Here is a 21,752-nt window from a genome sequence, read left to right on the forward strand (position 1 = left end):
CGGTGATTAAAGTGTGGAAAAAAACATTGAAAGAGGGGACATGGAATTGAAGTTGGAGAAGACAAAGACTACTATTACAACTACATGACATTAATAAAATTTTTGACCATTTCTGTCATTTGGCCTATAAATAGAGGCCTTGTGCTAGCTTGAGAATCATTCTATCTCATTGTAAAATATAGTGTGAGTGTGTATAAAAGTTCTAAGTTCCGATATATTTTTTATTTTCCAAATTATGAGTGATGTTTTTAGTGTTGATCAAAAGTAAGTTCATGGAAAGCTAAATCTATTATGTCAAGGTGAAGAGGATGAATTCTTGGTGAAGTAAGACTGTGTATATTTTGTATATTCTTTCTTTATTTCTTTTCATTTTGCTAATTTCTTTTTTTTATTTGTTGTTATCAATTTACATCAAATGCTTGATACCANTTATATAATTATATCATATATTTCATTTAGACGATAGCGTGGTTCTGCCGGTTGTTCTAAATGAAATATTATGATTTAATACTAATATCTAACAATCTAACATTTACTTTATCGCAACTAACTTTTACTTTCCGCATCTAACATCTACTTTATCGCAACTAACTTTTACTTTCCGCATCTAACTTATTAAATCATATATTTCATTTAGGCATAAGCGTGGCTCTGCCGGTTGTTCTAAATGAAATATAATGATTTAATTTAATATTTATTTTATGCAGTTATATATTTATATAGTTATATATATAATCATAGGTACCATATATAAAATATCGATGAATTGGTATTTTCTATAGTGGTAACTATATTATATTAGGTGTGTTTAAATATTTAATTTTCTTGGAACTATTATTTATAGTGGTTTTCTTTGTTTTACTTTTAGTTAAACAATATTGCATAAACCAAGAATAAATCCTCGAGCCTTGACAAAATTTATAATTTGTAAACTTCGTTCTTGCATTTGGTAATCAATAAATTAATAAATTTAAACTTAAAATAACCTCTCTGTAGATCGATCTCGTACCTACAAAATATATTACTTGCAGACAACCTACACTTGGGTGAATTATAATTTAAGTAGTAGCACCTTGCCAGTTGCAAGGAACAGTCTCCTTAAAATCAAAGGCATCTCCCTATCCTCTTCCGTGTCAAGCACCAAAAAATCTGTAAGAAATATAAACTTTCTCACTTTCACTAATATATCCTCTTTGACTCATCGTGGATATTTGAAAAATCTGCCTGCTAACTGTAAAGACATCCTCGTTAGCTTTGGCTCTCCCAATCCAAGTTTCCTACATACAGACAAAGGCATAAGGTTAATACTTGCACCAAGATCACACAAAGCTTTATGAAAAACAACATCACCAATCATGCAAGGAATAGAAAAACTCCTTGGATCCCTAAGTTTTGGCGGGATCTTGTTTTGCACCATTCCAGAGCAGTTTTCAGTTAAGTTTACTGTCATATGGTCTTTCAACTTCCTTTTATTTGCTAAGATGTCCTTCATAAATTTATCATAACTAGGCATTTGCATCAAAGCATCAACAAAAGAAATATTAATGTACAATTTCTTAAATACTTCAAGGAACTTACCGAATTACGCATCAATTTTATCTTTTTTCAATGCTGCTGGAAAAGGCGGAGGAATAATAATTCTAGATTGTGCAATGGGTGCAGGTGTAGAGTTAGAAGACTTACCCTTGGGAGTTTCGACCTGTCCCTCTTGCGAGTGGCTTTCTGCGTCCCCTTCTGATTCTAAAGCTTTCCCACTCCTTAACTCAATGGCATTCACTTGCTCTTTAGGATTAGTCTCGGTGTTTCTTGGCAAGGTGCCTAGATCTCTGCTCGAAATTATCTTGGCCAGCTGTCCTATCTGAGTTTCTAAGCCTTTGAGAGCTGCATCTTGATTTTGTAGTCTAGTTTCTGTTGCAGACATAAATTGAGTCATCATCTGCTCTAAATTAGATTTCTCCTCTCGAGGCTCATTTCTATACATTGGTTGCTTCCCATACTGTTGGCCTCCTTGTGGGTGACCCTGATTGTTTTGACCACCTCATGAGAAATTTGGGTGCTGCCTCCATCCAACATTAAATGTGTTGGAATATGGGTCATTCCTAGGATGGTTCTGAGTCCCCACATGGTTCACTGGTGCCTCATTTTGCACATAATTAGGATTCCTTGTCTTGCAATCCTTCGTGAAGTGATCATCTCCGCAACCATCACAGAAGATCTCTTGCATTCTCATGGACATACCACCAACATTCATATTTTCTATTTTCCTACTCAAAGCCTCTAATTGTGCAGCAACCACAGAAAAATCACTTACCTGGTGAATTCCTGCACTTTTTCTCTGATTATTCCTCTCAGATTGAGGATGATAACTGCTGGCAGCCATCTCCTCTAACAATTCATATCCTTCTTCGGCGGTTTTTCTCAACAAACTCCCATAGGTAGCAGCATCTATCATAGTACGATTGGCAGTGAGCAAGCCATAATAAAAAGTTTGAACTACTAACCCAAGAGACAGTTCGTGATGTGGACATCTCCGCAGTAAATGTTTGTAGTGCTCCCATGCCTCATATAAGGAGTCTTGCTCGAATTGGGTGAAGGTAGTGATGTTTGCTCTCAACTTCATGGTCTTTTTGAGGAAGGGAAGTATTTGATGAGAAATGTTCTTGCCATGTCCTCCCAAGTGGTGATGGAACCAACAGGCAAACAGTTTAACAAAGCTTTAGCTTTTTCACTTAAAGAGAAAGGAAACAAACACAATCTAACAGCGTCATTAGAAACTCCATTGAATTTAAAAGTATCGTAAGTTTCAAAAAAGTCTGCGATGTGAGTGTTTGGGTCATCTAGCGCAGTTCCCCCAAATTAGACAGTATTCTGAATCATCTGAATAATGGTTGGCTTGATCTCAAATTGGTTTGCCCTGATGGCTGGTCGCACTATGCTCGGACGTGCTCCATCAAACGAAGCCTGTGCGTACTCCAGCATGGGTATACGCCTTGGCTCCTCGACACGTAAGTCTTCAGGATGCTCTTCTTCACGCTCGTTCATGTTCATCATGTCTTTAAGCTTCTGTTGTTGTCTTCGCCTGCGGAAGGTTCTTTCAATCTCGGGATCGAATACCTCAAGTTCAGATTAAAGAGACTTTGGCATGCACCAAAAGAGATATAAGCAAAGAAATTGAAGGTGTAAACTCAAATAAAACAAAATAAAGAATGCTAAAGTAAATAACTGAAAATAAAATTTTGGATTAAAAGTCCTCCACAGCAGTGCATAAAACTTGATCGAGCAAAACTTGCATTGTAAAATCCTTAGTAAAAATTAATAATATTCAAGCTCGAAATAATCACAAGTGCACGATGTCAAGTAATAATATAGTGTACGAGAGTATAAGTATCGTTACTCTGGAAATTGTATTTCGCAATTGTTATTCTAAGTTATTAAACCTTTAGCAACGATAATTCAGATGATTGTTTACTACTACGATGATTAAATAAAAGCTCAACGAAATGATTCACAATTTAAATGATGCAATAAATAAGCTAAAAATATTGATTAAAGATTCAATGAGAAATGAATTTGTTGGGAATCGCAGTTCACCTACCCCTCGATAATTTACTTAATTTGTTCGACAATAATCTACACTTTCGATGGGATTTCTTATCCAATTGAAGACACCCTCTCGAGCTATGCCAAACTAATTCAACGTAGTGAAGTAATTAAATCTCTTTAATTATTTATCAAATGTGATTTTCAAGTCGTTCTATGAAATATCCTAGCTTTCGACCTACTGGACTATAACTATCGAAGTGTATCTAACTTCATATTTCTATGTAAATTGTAAATCCACGGATTATGCTACTCATTCTTATCACGAGCTATTCTCTCGAAAGTGCAGAGGACCTTCTGTACCGCTTAACTGCAGAATACCTGAAGAGGTATGGAACGGTAAAGAAGTAAACCTTTCTTACTTGAAAGTGTTTGGTTGTCTATCATATGTTCATATTGATTCAGCAAGTAGAACAAAACTTGATCCAAAATCATAGAAGTGTTTCTTTATTAGTTATGGTGATAATGAGTTTGGTTATCGTTTCTGGGATGACAAAAATCGGAAAACCATTCGGAGCAGAGATGTAATCTTCAATGAGCAAGTTTTTTACAAGGACAAGTCAAACGTTAGAACTGAAGATGGAAGTTATGAAGTCAAGAATAAAGATGAAGTGCCATTGATAGATATTCCTATGAATGAATCAAAAAACAATAACAAGGAAGATGAAGAAGCAACTACACAAGATGATGATCCACAAACTCTGGTGATTGAACTCAGAAGATCAGTGAGAACAATTAGACCACCTGATAGATACTCTCTTGCACTTCACTATATTTTGCTGACAGACAAAGGTGAACCAGAGACTTATGAAGAGGCAATGCAAAATGATGATTCAACCAAGTGGGAGTTATCCATGGAAGATGAGATGATTCATTGTCATGCAATCTGACGTGAGAGCTGATAGAACTTCCGCAAGGCAAAAAAACATTACATAACAAGTGGGTGTACCAGTTAACAGAAGAACATGATGGAAGCAAGAGATACAAGGGAAGACTTCTTGTAAAAGGTTCTCAACAAGAGGAAGACTTTCTCTCCGGTGGTTAAGTTAACCACTATGAGGACGGTACTCGGAATAGTGGCAAAAGAAGATTTACATCTAGAATGGTTAGATGTAAGACGACGTTTCTTCATGGTGACCTAGATGAAGAAATTTATATGAAGCAGCCATAGGATTTTGAAGTACGGGGAAAAGAGAAAATGATGTGCAAACTTCAGAAAAGCTTGTATGGTCTCAAACAAGCTCCAAGACAGTGGTACAAGATATTTGATGGATTCATTAGTAATAATGGTTTCTTGAGGTTTCAGGTTGACCATTGTTGTTATGTGAAAAAGTTTGATGGTTCTTATATCATTCTACTACTATATGTAGATGATATGTTTATAGCACGAGCAAATCCGGAGGAGATTGACAAACTCCAGAAAGAGTTATCAAAATAATTTGATATGAAGGATTTGTGTGCTGCAAAGAAAATTCTTGGAATAAAGATCTTAAGAGACCGGGTGAACGGAATCTTGAAGTTATCTTAAGAAGAGTACGTGAAAAAGATGGTTAGTAGATTTAATATGGATGAAGCTAAACATGTGAGTACTCCTTTGGCTAGTCATTTTAAACTAATCAAAGCACAATCACTTTCGACGAAGCAAGATCAGGTTTATATGAATAAGGGTCCTTACGCTTCTGCTGTCGGAAGCCTCATGTATGCAATGGTGTGCACTAGACTAGACATAGCACATGCAATGGGAGTTGTGAGCAGGTTTATGAGCAATCCAAGAAAACTACACTGGGAAGCAGTTAAATGGATTTTGATGTACTTGAAAGGTACTGCTAGTTTATCTTTATGCTTCAGAAGGTCAAATTTGAGCTTATAAGGTTTTGTCGATGCTGACATGAGTGGTGACCTAGATTACAGAAAATGTACCACTGCATATGTGTTCACATTAGGTGGTACGACAGTAAGCTGGGTATCTAAGTTGCAAAAGATAGTTGCAATAAAAAGTACTGCTAGTTTCTCTTTATACTTCAGAAGGTCAATTTTTTTATATCTACTTTACGTGAATAAGTTAATAAATATTATTAAATACATTTTTTTAAATTTTCCAAAATATAAGCATATTTATAAATTATAGATAAAATAGTTTTATTTTTTTAATATAGGTTTAATGTGTAGGATAAAGCTCTAAAAGTTAATAATAGGGAGGTGAATAAACTTTTGAAACTTTTTTTGAAATATTTGTGCATGAGATGATTCTCAAATCGTACTCGACAGTTGTTAACTGTAAAAGTGGAATGAAAAATTATGACTTCTAGTTGTCTATATCGACTCAATTTCAGGCATACCTGCTGATGCTCCCAAGAAAATAAGCGGCGTCCACAAACGCTGTTGGAGATACATTGCGAAATCGAAGAAAACAGGAGAAAGTGCCTCAAACCCAGTTTTGCAAGCTGCCTAAGACTATTTTTTTCGTGTGGCCGGATCGGTTTCCATGGTACTACCCTTTCTCGGACAAAGATACAATAATGTATTAGTCTCATTCAACAGTGTTTCTAGGATTTATAATTTCTCTGACTTCTTTGGTTCGAGTGTGACCGTTTGATTTGCTAGAAGTTGAAAGATTTATTTGCCAACATCTATAACATGGAATTTTGGGCAATGGATCTATATTCTATGCTTTCTTTGGATGAGCCTCCATTTTTTTTGTTTATAGGAGAAAAGATGTTGAATTATAAATTTTTTAAATTATCATAATTACAATAAAAAAAATGATGCTAATGCTATAAAGATAATGAAAATAAATCTTATTAGACATTTCGAAATATTTTATTATGAACTTTGGTAGAGTATATGTGGGATATAATAAAATTTGTTGGGATAATTTGGCATTTTAAAAATATATATATAAAAAATTAAGTTGGGATGACCAAAGTATTTTTCAAACGGCTGTGGTCTCTTTTAAAAAAATTATACCTTTCAAAGTTTATAAGATACATCTTTCTAAATAGAATTTAGAAAACCAAATTTACAATAGTAAAAAAAAAATTACAAATATATTTTGCAAGTTTTTTTTATTTAAAGGGAATTTATTTGTGAGGGTCACTTTTCACAGACAAATAACTAAGAATCCCAAATAATGAAATCTAATGTATTTTGTGCGAACAAAACAAGTTATCATTCTTCCAACAAGAAACATATTTGATTTCATTGTGACACGTTTCCTTCCCAAATAATACTTATAAATTGTCATTTTCCCAAGCTTTCTTTCCTATATAAACAAACACCTTCTTCCCTTTTCACTATACAACCTAATAAGATCCTTTTCCCAGTAAATCATATCTTCTCGGGCTGTTGAAAGCTAAACATCAGAACTAAAATGGCAAAAATGCGCGCTTTCGTCGTGTTCTTGCTCTTCCTTCAAGGAACTCTTGGTACTAATTCTAGTCCCTATGTTTCATTATACGGTTATTTTCTACAACAACATCACGATATGATACAACGTATATAATTTTCTGTAAATATGTGTGTGCAGGGGAATTAGTTTGCGAACAATTGCCGGTTGGAGAGTGCTCATTCTCAGTCGCCTTCTCAGGCTACCGTTGCTTGCTTGAGACATTCGAGTCAACTGATGGGGCTGTGGCATACCAATGCAAGACATCACAAGTGATGGCGAATAGAATGGATGAATACATAGAGAGCGATAAATGTGTGAGAGCGTGTGGAGTTGACAAATCTTCTGTCGGCATCTCATCAGATGCTCTCCTTGAGACCCGTTTCACCACTCAGCTATGTTCCCAACAGTGTTACCATAACTGCCCCAATATTATTGATTTATACTACAATTTGGCTTTAGCAGAAGGTGAGAGTTGCTTTTATTTTTAAATTTTATTTGAACTCTTTATTCCTTTGAAACATCACATAAGTTTAAACTCTTCATTTATCTCAATTCAATATCCATGAAAAATAACTAGAAACACAAATGACGAAGATCTAAGAACCGATGCATTACACGAGGAAAAATTTGAAAATATTGAAGCAGAATTTGTTATATAAACTTGTACTACTCCATAATATCATAACATGAATTGAGACATACATCATGTGAAATTATATTATAAATTCGGTTTATTACTAAACGTTGCTTCTATGTTTCTTCAACAGGAGTATTTTTACTAGATTTATGCAAGGCTCAACAGTTAAATACACGGCGTTCCATGTTCCAACTTTTGAGCTCTGGCGCAGCGGCAACCGCATCTGCTCCCATTTCTTCTGCTGCAGCTCCATCTTCATCTTCTGTTGACTGCGCACCGCCTCCGATGTGATCGTAAAATTTCAGGATTCTTACATACATATATGTTTGTATAGTTATTCTTCAGTGACATTTGTATGTATATAATTTATATGTTATATATCAAATGCGGTCATTGTAAAGATATACATTTAATACAGTATATGTTCTGTTTTAAAGACTCATGCAATCATTATTTATAAATTAATCAAAAAAACTTGGACAAGATTTTGAGTTTAAGCTCTAACTAGGGATAATAACTAGACAAACTCTCTCAGTTTTTTTTTTATCGACAAACAAATTTTGAAAATGAGCAACAATATTAACCATTTGTAATTTTGTTGCAACATTGTAGGAAAAACTTCGATCGATATAATTTTCTCTTTGTTTGTTTTCTTTATAGTCAAATTTCAATTTTAGTACAGTAAGTTGAATTGCTTTAAAATTTAGAGTTTATTTGACACAACTTATAAACTCTTGAAAACAACTTATAAACTCTTAAAATGTGTTTGATAATAATTTTTGCAAACAATTTATAAAATAAGCAATCAACAAAGAGTTTTAAAAACGTCAGGATGAACAAGAAGCACCCCTTCAATCAAATAAAGAGATGATTGTTAGGATTGGGAAAGAGTTTTTTTTTTTTTTTTTGGGTGGGGGGGAGTGAATTAAATCTTTAGTGAATAAACTCTTTGAGAAATAGTCGTTTTTAAAATTTGTTTTCAATCGTTTTTAGGTGGTTGAAAATTTTCTCAAACGGTTAGAAATGTGACACACTTAAAAAGTGCGGAAGACGGTTCAAAATTTCTAATGATAACTACAATCGTTTGGCTATCCTGTTTCAAGTTGATTTGAATTTTTTAATATTCTATTTCACTAAAAAATTGTTCATGTTGAAATTAAAAGGTGTGAATTTCCTTGACCATCAACTGTTTCACGCTTAATTTCCTTGATTGCCCATCGAATGTTTTGTTCCATAGAAAGTTGTCAGGTGGTAGGACAATTTACCAAACTTTTACTTTGTCAATTGATCGACAAATCAACACTTACCGCATTCAAAACTAGCCGAAACTACGAAGATGACTAGTCAAATGTATTGAATTTGTCCATTTATCGACAAAACGACACTTACTGCATTCAATACTAGCCGCAACAAAGATGACTAGTCAAAAATAAATATATATTGTCCCACCACCTGACAACTTGCTACGGTAAGAAACATTCGATAGGCAATCAAGGGTTGGCATGACAGCAACCGAACAATGGACAACATCAGTGACTTATCAAGCAACGAGAGTAGCTAATGATCATGAACAATATCAATTACTTATCAAGCAAATGTCAAAAAAATCCGAATTTGCGATAAAACTCCATGAACCGTCAATCATGCGAAATCCATCATCTAAACTTTTTAAAAGCGTGATAAATTTCTCTTTTAAATAATCCTTAAAATCTTAATCAAAACTCTGATTATCATTATATTGCAGAAAACGTAAGATCTTCGGGAGTTTACTGTCATGCTCGATCCACTCAAGCGTCCGAGCCTCCCTCAACATCATCCTCACCTACGCACATTCAAACCTACTGAGTCTAACGACTCAGCACGTCCAAACCATATGTATCGAATAATACATATACAGGCACATGCATCTTTAAAAGAATACTTTAAATAAAATAACTTGACATAAAACTCGTGAACATATAAATATTTTCGTAAATCATTTAAGCACATAATATCATAGAGCATTTCCTTACCATAAATCATTTTAGTGAATTTTGATCCATGAAAGTTACTATAATTTACCTTTTATCCTTTATCATATGTTCGATTGATCAATCTATACACCAAGTACCTGGGGGCGGGGCGTCAGCAACTCTCGTCACTGGCCGTGGCCAAAAAGTAAGTTCATCGCCCCTTCTTAAGATGGATCCCCAACAAATCCTCTGTGTCACAGTCAATTCACATCCTTCAAAATATTTTTTCTTTCTTTTTTATTTACAAAATATCGTATCCTCAAAAATAAAAATCATAAAATAAGCATTTTTGGGAAAATCGCTCAACTATAGCATTTATCGTAAAAATATAATAAATTCACCATACTCATTTTAAAAATCATTTAACATGTATTATGATCCCTCGAGACACTGTCAGGAAATTTGAACTACCCGGGGACGTAAAATGATCATTTTACCCCTTGATCCCAAACTTCTCGTTTTTTACTTTTACCTACGTATCTTGACTCGAGCTTATCCCAAACTATCATATAACCTTCTTTTTTACTTCTACTAATTTTTTTAAATGTACACTCGCGTCCTTCAATTTATTCAACTTAATCGTTAAACCGTTGTTCCATTTCGTAACCAAATTTAACTCAAAGCATAATAACTTTTTCTCAAACTCGAACCACTACTTATTAGACCATAGTCCACCCTCATGAGCCACGGTCCAGCTCACACAAGACCACGGTCTAGCCTCTTCCCTTAGCCCTAGCCAAACCGCTCGTTTTTCTTATGATTTGCATCGCGTCCCAACTTTACCTCGAGCCACCTTCAACCTGCCCCTAGCTAGACCAACTCCAGACCCTTAGACACCCTCCTAGGACCCTACTGGACCCCTCATGTACCAGCTCTCGAGCACAGCCCCCATGTGCCGTCTTTCCCCCTTTTTTTCCCTCCAAAATGTGTACCCTAGACCACAAATTGAGCCCTTAACGCTTCTCTATCGTTCTACCATTGTTTTCAGCTATGCTAGGACTCTCTAGGACCATGAATCGACCCAATACATGGCCTTGATCACGGCTGTACAGTTCACACGCAGCTTCCCTCGCAAGTGCCTAAACCGAACTCAACACATGCAATAATCTTAACCGAGGGTCGACGCTTTCCTCTCTCCTTCCAGCCCTTTTCTACCCTACACGGGACTCACTTTAGGACTTCTAAACATCATCCCCTTCTCCTTAATGGCAACGAGTCCCTAGGAATCATAATGCGAATCAAATGTGCATTAAAAACTTCGAAACTTTAAAATAAATTATTCAAAACGTCAATAAACTTGATCATATTTTTCATTCAAAATATCATAAACATGCATAATATGGTTTAAATGATATAAAAAGAAAGGTTTAGAACGTGTATTTATGTTTAAAATGCTCGAAATACGAATATCGAAGCGGTGGAACGTCAGTGACGAATGGAAGACGATTTCTACTCTTTTTTTCTCATCAAACCCCCACGTTTTCGGATGCAAGGGAGTCGGGTGATCGTTGTTGGAAGGAAGAACAAGGAATAAAATCGAATAACGAAGGAGAAAAAAATCCAAAACTTCCTTTGCAAACAAAGAAGGGTTCGACCATTCTTCCTCTTCCAAATTTACGGAAGTTGTGTGTGTTAGAAAAATTGCTAACAACAATAGCGTAGAAACGAACTTGTAGAAATAAAGCAATAACCGAAACAAGTGTGATGTTTACAGTATGACTATCGTGTAAAAGAAAGTAAAACCAAACCGAGGCTTGTAGCATGTACTCTTTCCTTAAAACAGATTCGTCCCCTCTTGTATGTGCTTCGAGAATCATCTTGGAAGTCTATTTCCCAGGATACAACGGAACAACCAGCAGTGACTTAGCACGAGACACTACTACGGTGAACTGAAAACGTACCTTTACTTTATCACCGAGATTTAACGGAGGCCAAAAAAAAGCTAACAATATGAAATGCAAGAGAATGCTTGAAAGAGAAAAGATTTTCATGTACGTGAAATGAGGAAATGAACCCCACTATTTATAAGTCCCAAAATGCACACCAAGAGTCATGCAAGATTAATTAACTCAAATACTCTTCCTATTAACTCAAGATCAATAATATGAAGAGTCAAAACTCTTCAATTAACTCAAGAATGTGGAGAGACAAAAAAACACTCCCACATTCATGAGACATAATTTTTATTCAATCTTTAAATTTACTTTAAATTTCCAACAATCCCCCACATGAATGAAAATTGATACAAATCTTGGTGACAAAGTTCTACAGTTGAATCCTACATAGGATAGGTAGGTTTTACCCTTTGAACATTCTCTTATGAAATATATTTGCTTTACTAGCTGACCAGTAGACATGTTGCCCTTGAACTGTTCTGCCATTTATGTAAATTAAGATATACTTCACACAAGACTCTCTATGATACTATTCAGTTCTCATGATCGTGTTCGTTTTGGCCATGAACACACGCCTGGTTCTGTGAGAGGGTCTAGAATTGAGTCATGCAATTCCTTCGAAGCGGCCCAACTTCTCTCTCACATAGGTGATTCTATATTGCTTCTCATCAGAATCATTAAAAACCGTAAGCTTATCCTCACCATTCACTGTTTTATAATAGGAATGGACTAGGGATAACCTCCACAGTGATTCTCCAAATTAGTGCGATTAGGTTGTCCCATTGAACCTAGTTCTTGGGATCTCCAGTCAGCGTAGGTTGGGTTTTCCTTCGCACCAATTTATTCTATAGGCTTGAGCCCCATTCCCTTTGATGATTTCGCAACTAACTCTCTGTTTAACCCCTTGGTCAGCGGATCCGCTATATTATCCTTTGATTTTACATAGTCAACAGAGATAACTCCAGTTGACAGTAGTTGTCTAATGGTATTATGTCTACGACGTATATGCCTAGACTGACCATTATACATATTATTTTGTGCCCTTCCAATCGCAGATTGGCTATCACAATGTATACATATAGCCGGCACTGGTTTTTCCCATCTTGGAATATCTTCTAAGAAGTAACGCAGCCATTCAGCCTCTTGAGTACACTTGTCAAGAGCTATAAACTCAGATTCCATCGTGGATCTGGCTATTACAGTTTGTTTAGAAGATTTCCACGCAATTGCTGCACCTCCTAAAGTGAATACAAATCCACTTGTAGATTTTGAGTCTTTCATATCAGATATCCAATTTGCATCACTTTATCCTTCAATAACATCAGGATATCTGGTATAGTGCAGCCCATGATCACGAGTGTACCTTAAGTATCTTAGCAATCTGATAATTGCTTTCCAGTGTTCAACTTCTGGATTACTCGTGAATCTACTCAATTAGCTCACTGCATAAGCTATGTCTGGTCTTGTACAACTCATTAAGTACATCAGCCTTCCAATGACTCGAGAGTATTCTAATTGAGATATACTCTCACCTTGATTCTTTGATAGATGCTGACTGATATCTATCAGGGTTCTAGTCAATGCAGAGTCATCATTATTGAATTTATCAAGTATTTTGTCAATAGCTTCATCCTTACTTTTGAGTAGATACATATAACAAAATTTTGTGCTATCGTCAACAAAAGTAATGAAGTATTTATTTCCACGACGAGTTTGTACACCTTTTAAATCACATATATCACTGTGAATTATATCAAGTGGCTCACTACGTTTTTCAATTGTTCGAAAAAATGATCTCGTTAGTTTTTCCTCAACACAAGTTTCACATTTGTGTTGTTTATCAATTTGGAATGCAGGAATGCTTTTCATGTTAATTAGTCTACGAATTGTATCGTAATTAACGTGTCCAAGTCTACCATGCCATAAACAAGAAGACTCAAGAAAGTAAGCAAAAGTATTAACTTTATTCATCACGGGCTTAATTGCCATTACATTGAGTTTGAATAACCCATAACAAACATAACCTTTGCCAACAAACATTCCACTTTTCGACAAAACCACCTTATCTTACTCGAAGACAATGCGGAAACCATGCTTGTTAAGAAGCGACCCAGACACCAAGTTCTTGCGGATGTCAGGTACATACAACACATTGTTCAACGTCAGTTCTTTTCCAGATGTCATCTTTAGGACAGCTTTTCTTTCACCCTTGATTTCAAAAGTGGCGGAATTTCCCACGAATAGCTTTTCTCCATTCATAGATTCATCAAGAGTAGCAAACATCTCCTTGTCGGAGCAAACATGGCAAGTGGCACCAGTGTCGATCCACCACTCCCTTGGGTTAGAACCCACGAGATTAACTTCTGATATTACAGCACAGAGATTCATGTTCGAAACCTTCTGAGAAATGTTCTCTACCACATTCACCTCTCGGTTTCTCTTCGGCTTCTTACACTCAGAGGCCTTGTGACCCATACCATCACAGTTGTAGCATTTCTCAGAAAACTTTTTCTTCGAAATGCCTCCTTTGGGTCCCAGGTTCAACCTTTTGGAGGAGGAAAATGTTCTCTTTTTCTAGCTTTGACCATACTCGACAACATTTGCTTTAGCAGCAATATGAGAAACAATCGTCTTTCCGAACTCTTGTTGCCTTCCTCGATGCGAAGTCGAACAATGAGCTCTTCAAACATTCATCTCCTTGCGCTAGCTTGTGCTTGAAATAATTTTTGAAGTCCTTCAAAGCTGGTGGTAGCTTCTCAACAATAGAAACCACTTGGAATGATTCGCTCAAAGTCAACCCCTCACCGTGAATCTCGTGAAGAATCACTTGGAGTTCTTGAACTTGACCGATAACCAGCTTTGAATCCACCATTTTAAAGTCCAGAAAGCGGCCAACAAGAAACGTCTTGGCCCCGGCATCCTCAATTTTGTACTTTCTGTCAAGGGATTCCCACAGCTCTTTAGCCGTTTTCTTTTCGCCAAACACGTTGTAGAGCGAATCGGCCAATCCGTTTAGTACATAGTTTTGGCATAAGAAATCAGAATGATTTCATGCCTTCACCGCACTAACAGATTCAACATCTTCCTCACCCTCTGTGAGTTTAGAAGCATCCTCAGACAAGAATCTGGCCAGGTTCAGCATCGTCAAGTAGAACAACATCTTCTACTGCCACCTTTTGAAGTCCACACCAGTGAACTTTTCAGGCTTTTCACTGTGACTAGCTGGGACAGCAACCGCAGCAGCACGTGGGGTAACATGAGGGACAACTTGAGCCACAGTAGGGACAACATAACCAGTTTCCCTTTGCACGCTGGTTTCAGTAGTCATATCTGAAACAAACCACGTAATGAGTGATCTGTTTTAAGTTTGTTAGAATAATTGCTAACAACAATAGTGTAGAAACGAACTTGTAGCGATAAAGCAATAACCGAAACAAGTGTGATGTTTACAATATGACTATTGTGTAAAAGAAAACAAAACCAAACCGAGGCCTGTAGCATGTACAGTTTCCTTAAAATAGATTCGGGGTCCCCTCATGTATGTGCTTCGAGGATCGTCTTGGACGTCTGTTTCCTAGGATACAACGGAACAACCATCAGTGACTTAGCACGAGACACTACTACGGCGAACTGAAAACGTACCTTTACTTTATCACCGAGATTTAATGGAGGCCAAATAAAAAGCTAACAGAATGAAATGCAAGATAATGCTTGAAAGAGAAAAGATTTTCATGTACTTGAAATGAGGAGATGAACCCCATTATTTATAAGCCTTAAAATGCACACCAAGAGTCATGCAAGATTAATTAACTCAATTAATCTTCCCATTAACTCAAGAATATGAAGAGTCAAAACTCTTCAATTAACTCAAGAATGTGGAGAGCCAAAAGACACTCCCACATTCATGAGACATAATTTTTATTCAATCTTTAAATTTACTTTAAATTTCCAACAGTGTGTGTGTGTTGGTGTTTAGGTATGTGTATGTGTATGTGTAGGACTCTTTTAAAAAGAAATTATAAGATTTTCTAAATACTTAATTATTGGACTTAATTAACCCTAGTTTTAAATAATTACTTAGTCTCATTAAGATTAATAAAATCATTAGGCCTCAAAATTAAAAGATTTAAAATAAATATTTCAAAAAATCTTTATAAATTACATAAAATTCCTTGCTCCTACTAATTAATTTAAATTTTACTTTAAAAATGCTAAAATTCTTAAATTATTTAAATAAATATTTTCTTAACTTAAAAAAAATTTAGCTTTTAAATCTTTAACATATTAATCGTCTCTGGTCCTCCGTACCCTGTCAACCATCGATATTCTTCTGAAAATCTTTAAATTATGCAATTGAGAAAAATTACACAATTATTCATTTAATCACTCAAAATATATCATTCATGTACCCAAAATCATTTAATTAAATTAATTTATCCATTAAAAATTTTTAATGCATGTGGCTTACGTAACCGGATTTTTGGGCATTACAAATCCTCTCCCCCTTAAATAAAATTTTGTCCTCGAAATTATGACTCACCGAACAACTCCGGATAGCGACTCCTCATATTAGTCTCGGCTCCCAAGTAGCTTCTTCCTCCGAGTGATTCAGCCACTTGACTTTGACCATCTTTATCACCTTTTTCCGCAGCCTTCTCTCCCGTCTGCTCAAAATTTGAGTAGGCCTCTCCTCATAAGACAGGTTCGGTGTGAACTGCAGTGGCTCAAAATTCAGTACATGTAAAGGATTTGACATGTACTTGCCGAGCATAGATACGTGGAAAACATTGTGAACTCCAACAAGACTAGGTGGCATCGCCACTCGATAAGCCAATGCTCCCACTCTGTCTAAGATCTCGAATGGTCCTATGAACCTTGGACTAAGCTTGCTTTTCTTGTCAAATCTCATAACACCCTTAATAGGTGTTATTTTCACAAACACATGGTCATCGACTGCAAACTCTAGATCCCTTCTTCTTTTGTCAGCATAAATTTTCTGTCGAATCTATGCAGTTTTCATCCTGTCTCAGATTTTGACCACTAAATCTGCTGTATGCAGAACAATTTCTGGTCCACAGCTCTCTCTCCTATCTCATCCCAATGAATGAGCGATCTGCACTACCTTCCATAGAGTGCCTCATATGGAGCCATTCATATAGACGACTGATAGGTGTAGTTATAGGTGAACGCCACTAAAGATAGCTTCGATTCCCAACTTCCCTTGAAATTGATCACACATGTTCGCAGCAGATCCTCTAGAATCTGTATGACTCTCTCTGACTAGCCGTCTGTCTGAGGATGGAACGATGTACTGATAGGTGTAGTTATAGGTGAACGCCACTAAAGATAGCCTCGTGTCTTTGTCAGACACTATGGAAAATGGGATTCCAAGTAGCTTGACTATATCTCGATTTTACAGCTCCTCATATTGAGTCATGGAGAAATTCGTCTTTACTGGCAAAAAATGTGCTTATTTGGTGAGACGATCAACTATCACCCAAAAAACATTGAAGCCCTTTACTCTCTTCGGTAAGCCCACTACAAAATCCATAGTAATATTTTTTCACTTCCACTCAGGAATAAGAAGTGGTCTGACCATCCCTGCCGGTCTCTGATGTTTCGCTTTTACTTGCTGACAAGTTAGGCATGCAAATACAAATCGTATGATGTCTCGTTTCATAACCGGCCACCAATACAGTAGCTTCAAGTTAATATACATATTTGTACTCCTCGGGTGTATGGTGAAAGGGGATCGATTTAAGGTGTTCAAATTCGCAACAGAAGTTAAAATTTTCGAAAATCTTATTTTCAAGGGTTAAAATTCGAACACCTCTACTAAGATGTGTAGCAAATACAAAACACAATATGTCATACATAGGGTGTTTAGATAATTACCTATCAATCACAAGGATTGATTATGACTCCAACTTAGTTGATATACAACTAAGCTCTTCAGGGCAAGACAAATCTACAAGCTTCCCCTTTGAGCACACCGTGCTCAAATATTAAGCCCACCACCAACTAGCTAGAACCCCTCTTATTTTGCACTAGAAAAATAAAAGGATTTTTCAAGGAGAAGAATATTGTTTCCTCAACAATTGAAGAACACAAGGAGAGAAAAATGAAGGAGAGAATATCTTCAAAATTTCGGCCAAGTAGAGTGAGTGGAGTGAAGTGAGATCAACTTTCTTGGTTGTGGAAAAAGATAAAGAAAAAAGGTGCATGTGCATGCCATGCAATTAACTCAAAAGTTGTCTCCAACCATTGACCTCCCTAGCATGCTTTTTCACTTGGGCTTGTAACAATTACAAGGCCCATGAACTTTTATTTAAATGTCTCAAACATATTTGAGCCCAATTAAACTTTACTTGATTTTACTTAAGCCCACTAGTTTAATAATTATTTCTCATTGGGCTCTACAAGGCCCAATGCAATTTAATTAATTCAACACTTGAATTAAAATAATTATTTGGACTCTACTTGGCCCACTAGTCTTTAATTAATTCAACACTTGAATTAATTTAATTTAGTCCATAATAATGTTTATGAAAATCACAATTTTCATATACATTATTTACTTGGCCAACTTTTAATTTAGGAACACATTCATAAATTAAAAATTACATTTCTCTCATAGAAGTCATACTTCTATTTTTTCTTACGCTTATAAACTCTTTTATAAGCCGTTCAACATATTGAACTATTTTACTTCTCAACGGGATCTAGAAAGCTAGTACTTGTGTGGCCCTCAATGGTTCATTGTTACAACTAGCCGTGGGTTCACATCTCCATGTGATTCGGACTAAACATGTCTTTATTTGAGCATATCCCAATTGCTCCATTCTTACTTATCAAATCCTTGATAACAAGATCGTCAGAACTCAAGTCTGATAGTACCCAACCAATCATGTTAAACGCCTAGCAGCATCGCTTACATGATTCCCTAGGTATCAAATGATAGTGCCTGCAAGAACCATTCTATTATGGTAAGCGTACAATACGGTCCATTCAACTCATATATCCCGACCGATTTGACAACCATTGGTATATCGAGAGTTGTCAGTGAATCGATACTATGTGTCATGTCGTAGTTGCATCGATGGTGTAATCTATGAAACCCCTTTCATAATTACCACCATACTCTGATCAGAGATTTCAAACTACATACACATGAGATCACATAGGATATCCATACCCGAAGGTAAGCGGTGAATCCCCGACTACAATGCATCGACTCCTATATGTTTCGCCAAAACACCCAACCTTGCCACCTGATGACCCCATGAGAGTCGGTAAACAAGTCAAAGTGTAATGCTAGCACATAGAGTCTCAATGTTGTCCCGGGTCATAAGGACTAATGGTGTACAACCATAAACTAGGACGTTTCCACTCGATAAGTGAGAACCACTTGGAAAGTCCTTTATGGAGGGTTGTTCAGTGCACTCTACCAGGAGCACCTATCTGCATGCTCGGACATCACAATGTCCCCTACCAATGAAACATGGTACTCACATCGCAGATACTAGTCTCGAACTCGAGCGGCCTATATCCTTCTTAGCGGCGGCTGAATCGACTAGGAACTGTTTAGAATATACAGTATTGCAAATATGAGTTTCATGATACTCATCATATGAGCATCTCATATTCTTTCTACTATTTGTATATTCAAGGACTTTATCTATGCAACTAGCATGGGTATACAGATAAAGAAGTGCCAAAACAATAATTTCTAATATTATTAAAATAAAGATTGTTTATATATAGAGTTTAAACATGAACCCTCGGCCAACACTTAGCTCGACGAGCACCTACTCTAACATATGGAGTAAGGAGTATTATGGGCATCAACCACCGAATATAGCATCCGGCCATTAGATTCATTACTCTATCTCCATTTCTATAACAGCTCATCTATAGTCTGCTCGGCTCGAATTTTATCTCTCGAGGTAGATTGCAATGTTAGAATAGATAGTTTAGGATACTTGCCCTTAGTATACACCTCGAGATTGAACCTCTGAATCTCTGTCCGAAGAGGTTCCTGTACTGATAGTTGGGCTAAGCCTGTTGTTTTTCTGCTCAAGGCATCTTCCATTTCATTAGCTTTCCTAGGATGGTAGCTAATATCACAGTCGTAATCCTTCACAAGATCTAGCCATCTTCTCTGTCTCATATTCAGCTCCTTCTGGGTGAAGAAATACTTTAGACTCTTGTGATTGGTAAAGATTTTGCACTTCTCGTCATACAAGTAATGTCTCCAAATCTTCAGAGCAAAAACAACTGCTGCTAGTTCTAGGTCATGAGTCAGATAATTCTTCTAATGCACTTTTAGCTATCTAGATCCATATGCAATAACTCGATCATGTTGCATAAAGACGGCACCCAAACCTAGCTTCGAAGCATCTTTATACAGCGCATACTATCCTTGCCCTAATGGCATAGCTAAAAAGGGTGCCGTAATAAGAGCTTTCTTCAACCGATCTAAGTTGTCCTGATAATCAGCTCTCCATATGAACTTGGCATTCTTCTTCGTCAGTGCTGTCAAGGACACTGCAATGGAGGAAAAGCCCTTGATGAATTTGTGATAATATCCTGTTAAGCCTAAGAAACTGCGTATCTAGGTTGCATTTCTAGGCACTGACCATTCCTTGACTGCCTCGATTTTAGTTGGATCGACCTCCACTCCATTAATCGAGATAAAGTCGCCTAAGGACGGCAATTTTTCCAACAAGAACTCGTACTTGCTGAACTTTGCATACAATTTTCGATCCTGCAGTGACTGTAATGTTATTTTCAGGTGCTGACTGTACTTTCTTTGCTCCTCGAATAGATCAAAATATCGTCTATTAATACGATAATGAACTGATCAAGATACGACTGAAATACACGATTCATGAGATCCATAAAGATCGCTGGGGCATTCATTAATCCGAAGGGCATCACTAGGTATTCATAATGTCTGTAACGAGTCTTCAAAATCGTCTTATGCACATCTGCATCTTTTACCCTCAACTGATGGTATCCTGATCGAAGATCTATCTTCGTGAATATTGAAGCTTTTTGCAATTGATCGAATATATCTTCAATTCTTGGCAAGGGATACTTGTTCTTCACTATCACCCTGTTTAGCTCTCAATAATCTATACAGAGTCTCATACTCTCATCCTTCTTCTGCACAAATAATACTGGTGCGCCCCATGTGGAGAAACTAGGGCGGATGAATCCCTTGTCCAGCAGCTCTAGGATTTGATCCTTCAGCTACTTCATCTCTACAGGTGGTAACCGATACGGTGGCTTAGAGATTGGCACTGTACTTGGCAACAACTCGATGGAGAATTCAACTTCTCTCTTAGGTGGGATGTCAGCAACATCATCAAGGAATACGTCCGGAAAGTCCCTGAAAACCTCTAGATCTTCAATCGACTGACTGGCAGTATCAAGCATGGAGATGACACTGGCAAGAAATCCCCGAAAACCTCTTCGCATAAGCTTCCTTGCACAAATACAAGAAATGATGTGCGGCATTTGTCTGCTCTTTACTGCCTCAAAGATAAATGATTTTCTGTTGGGTGGTCTAGTAGACACCGATCTCTGCTGGAAATCATTCGAAGCTCCATTCAGTGTTAACCAATCAATTCCCAAAATAATATCGAACTCAGGCATTGGCAACACAATAAGATCTACTCGCACAATATCCTTCTGCAACCTAAGCTCCACGTCTTTCACCATGCTGGCAGACAACATATGCTCGCCCGATGGCACTGTAACTCTAAATCTCGATTCCATGATCTCCGGTAAGACTCCCAATCACTTCACAAAATATTCGCATACAAACGAGTTTGTAGCTCCAGAATCTAGCAAAGCGTAGGTGGCTACACCCGATATAAATATCATGCCTATGTGAACAATACCATCATATCCAATTAAGGCCAAAATTTGAAAAACTCCTATCGTTTAAGCCCTCAAATTTTTGAATTATTGCAAAAACATCCCACAACCTTCGAGTTTATTGCATAAAAACCCTTAAAAATTCAAAATTTTACTAAATAGCCCAAAAAATTTCTGAAAATTGCGGTACCGCCCTTCAATTTTCTGAAATTAATAATTTAAGCCCTATAGTTCCCGTATCATATTAAACCCAAAATGTCGAATTTAATGCCCTTAGGTTCCTAAAGTCTCCGAATTATACAATTGAATCCTTAAAGTATTCTAATTAATTAGAA

General features: G+C 36.6%; 1 protein-coding gene across 1 annotated transcript; it reads right to left on the reverse strand.

Annotated features, from left to right (window-relative positions):
• Window positions 1-20,787: 20,787 nt before the first annotated feature.
• LOC140979094 (uncharacterized) lies at window positions 20,788-21,258 on the reverse strand. Its single transcript, XM_073444444.1, has one exon. The coding sequence runs from the start codon at window positions 21,256-21,258 to the stop codon at window positions 20,788-20,790; it is 471 nt and encodes a 156-aa protein (XP_073300545.1).
• Between the last annotated feature and the right edge of the window lie 494 nt (window positions 21,259-21,752).

This window comes from Primulina huaijiensis, chromosome 6, assembly GCF_012295235.1.
Source record: "Primulina huaijiensis isolate GDHJ02 chromosome 6, ASM1229523v2, whole genome shotgun sequence".
Classification (NCBI taxonomy): domain Eukaryota; kingdom Viridiplantae; phylum Streptophyta; class Magnoliopsida; order Lamiales; family Gesneriaceae; genus Primulina; species Primulina huaijiensis.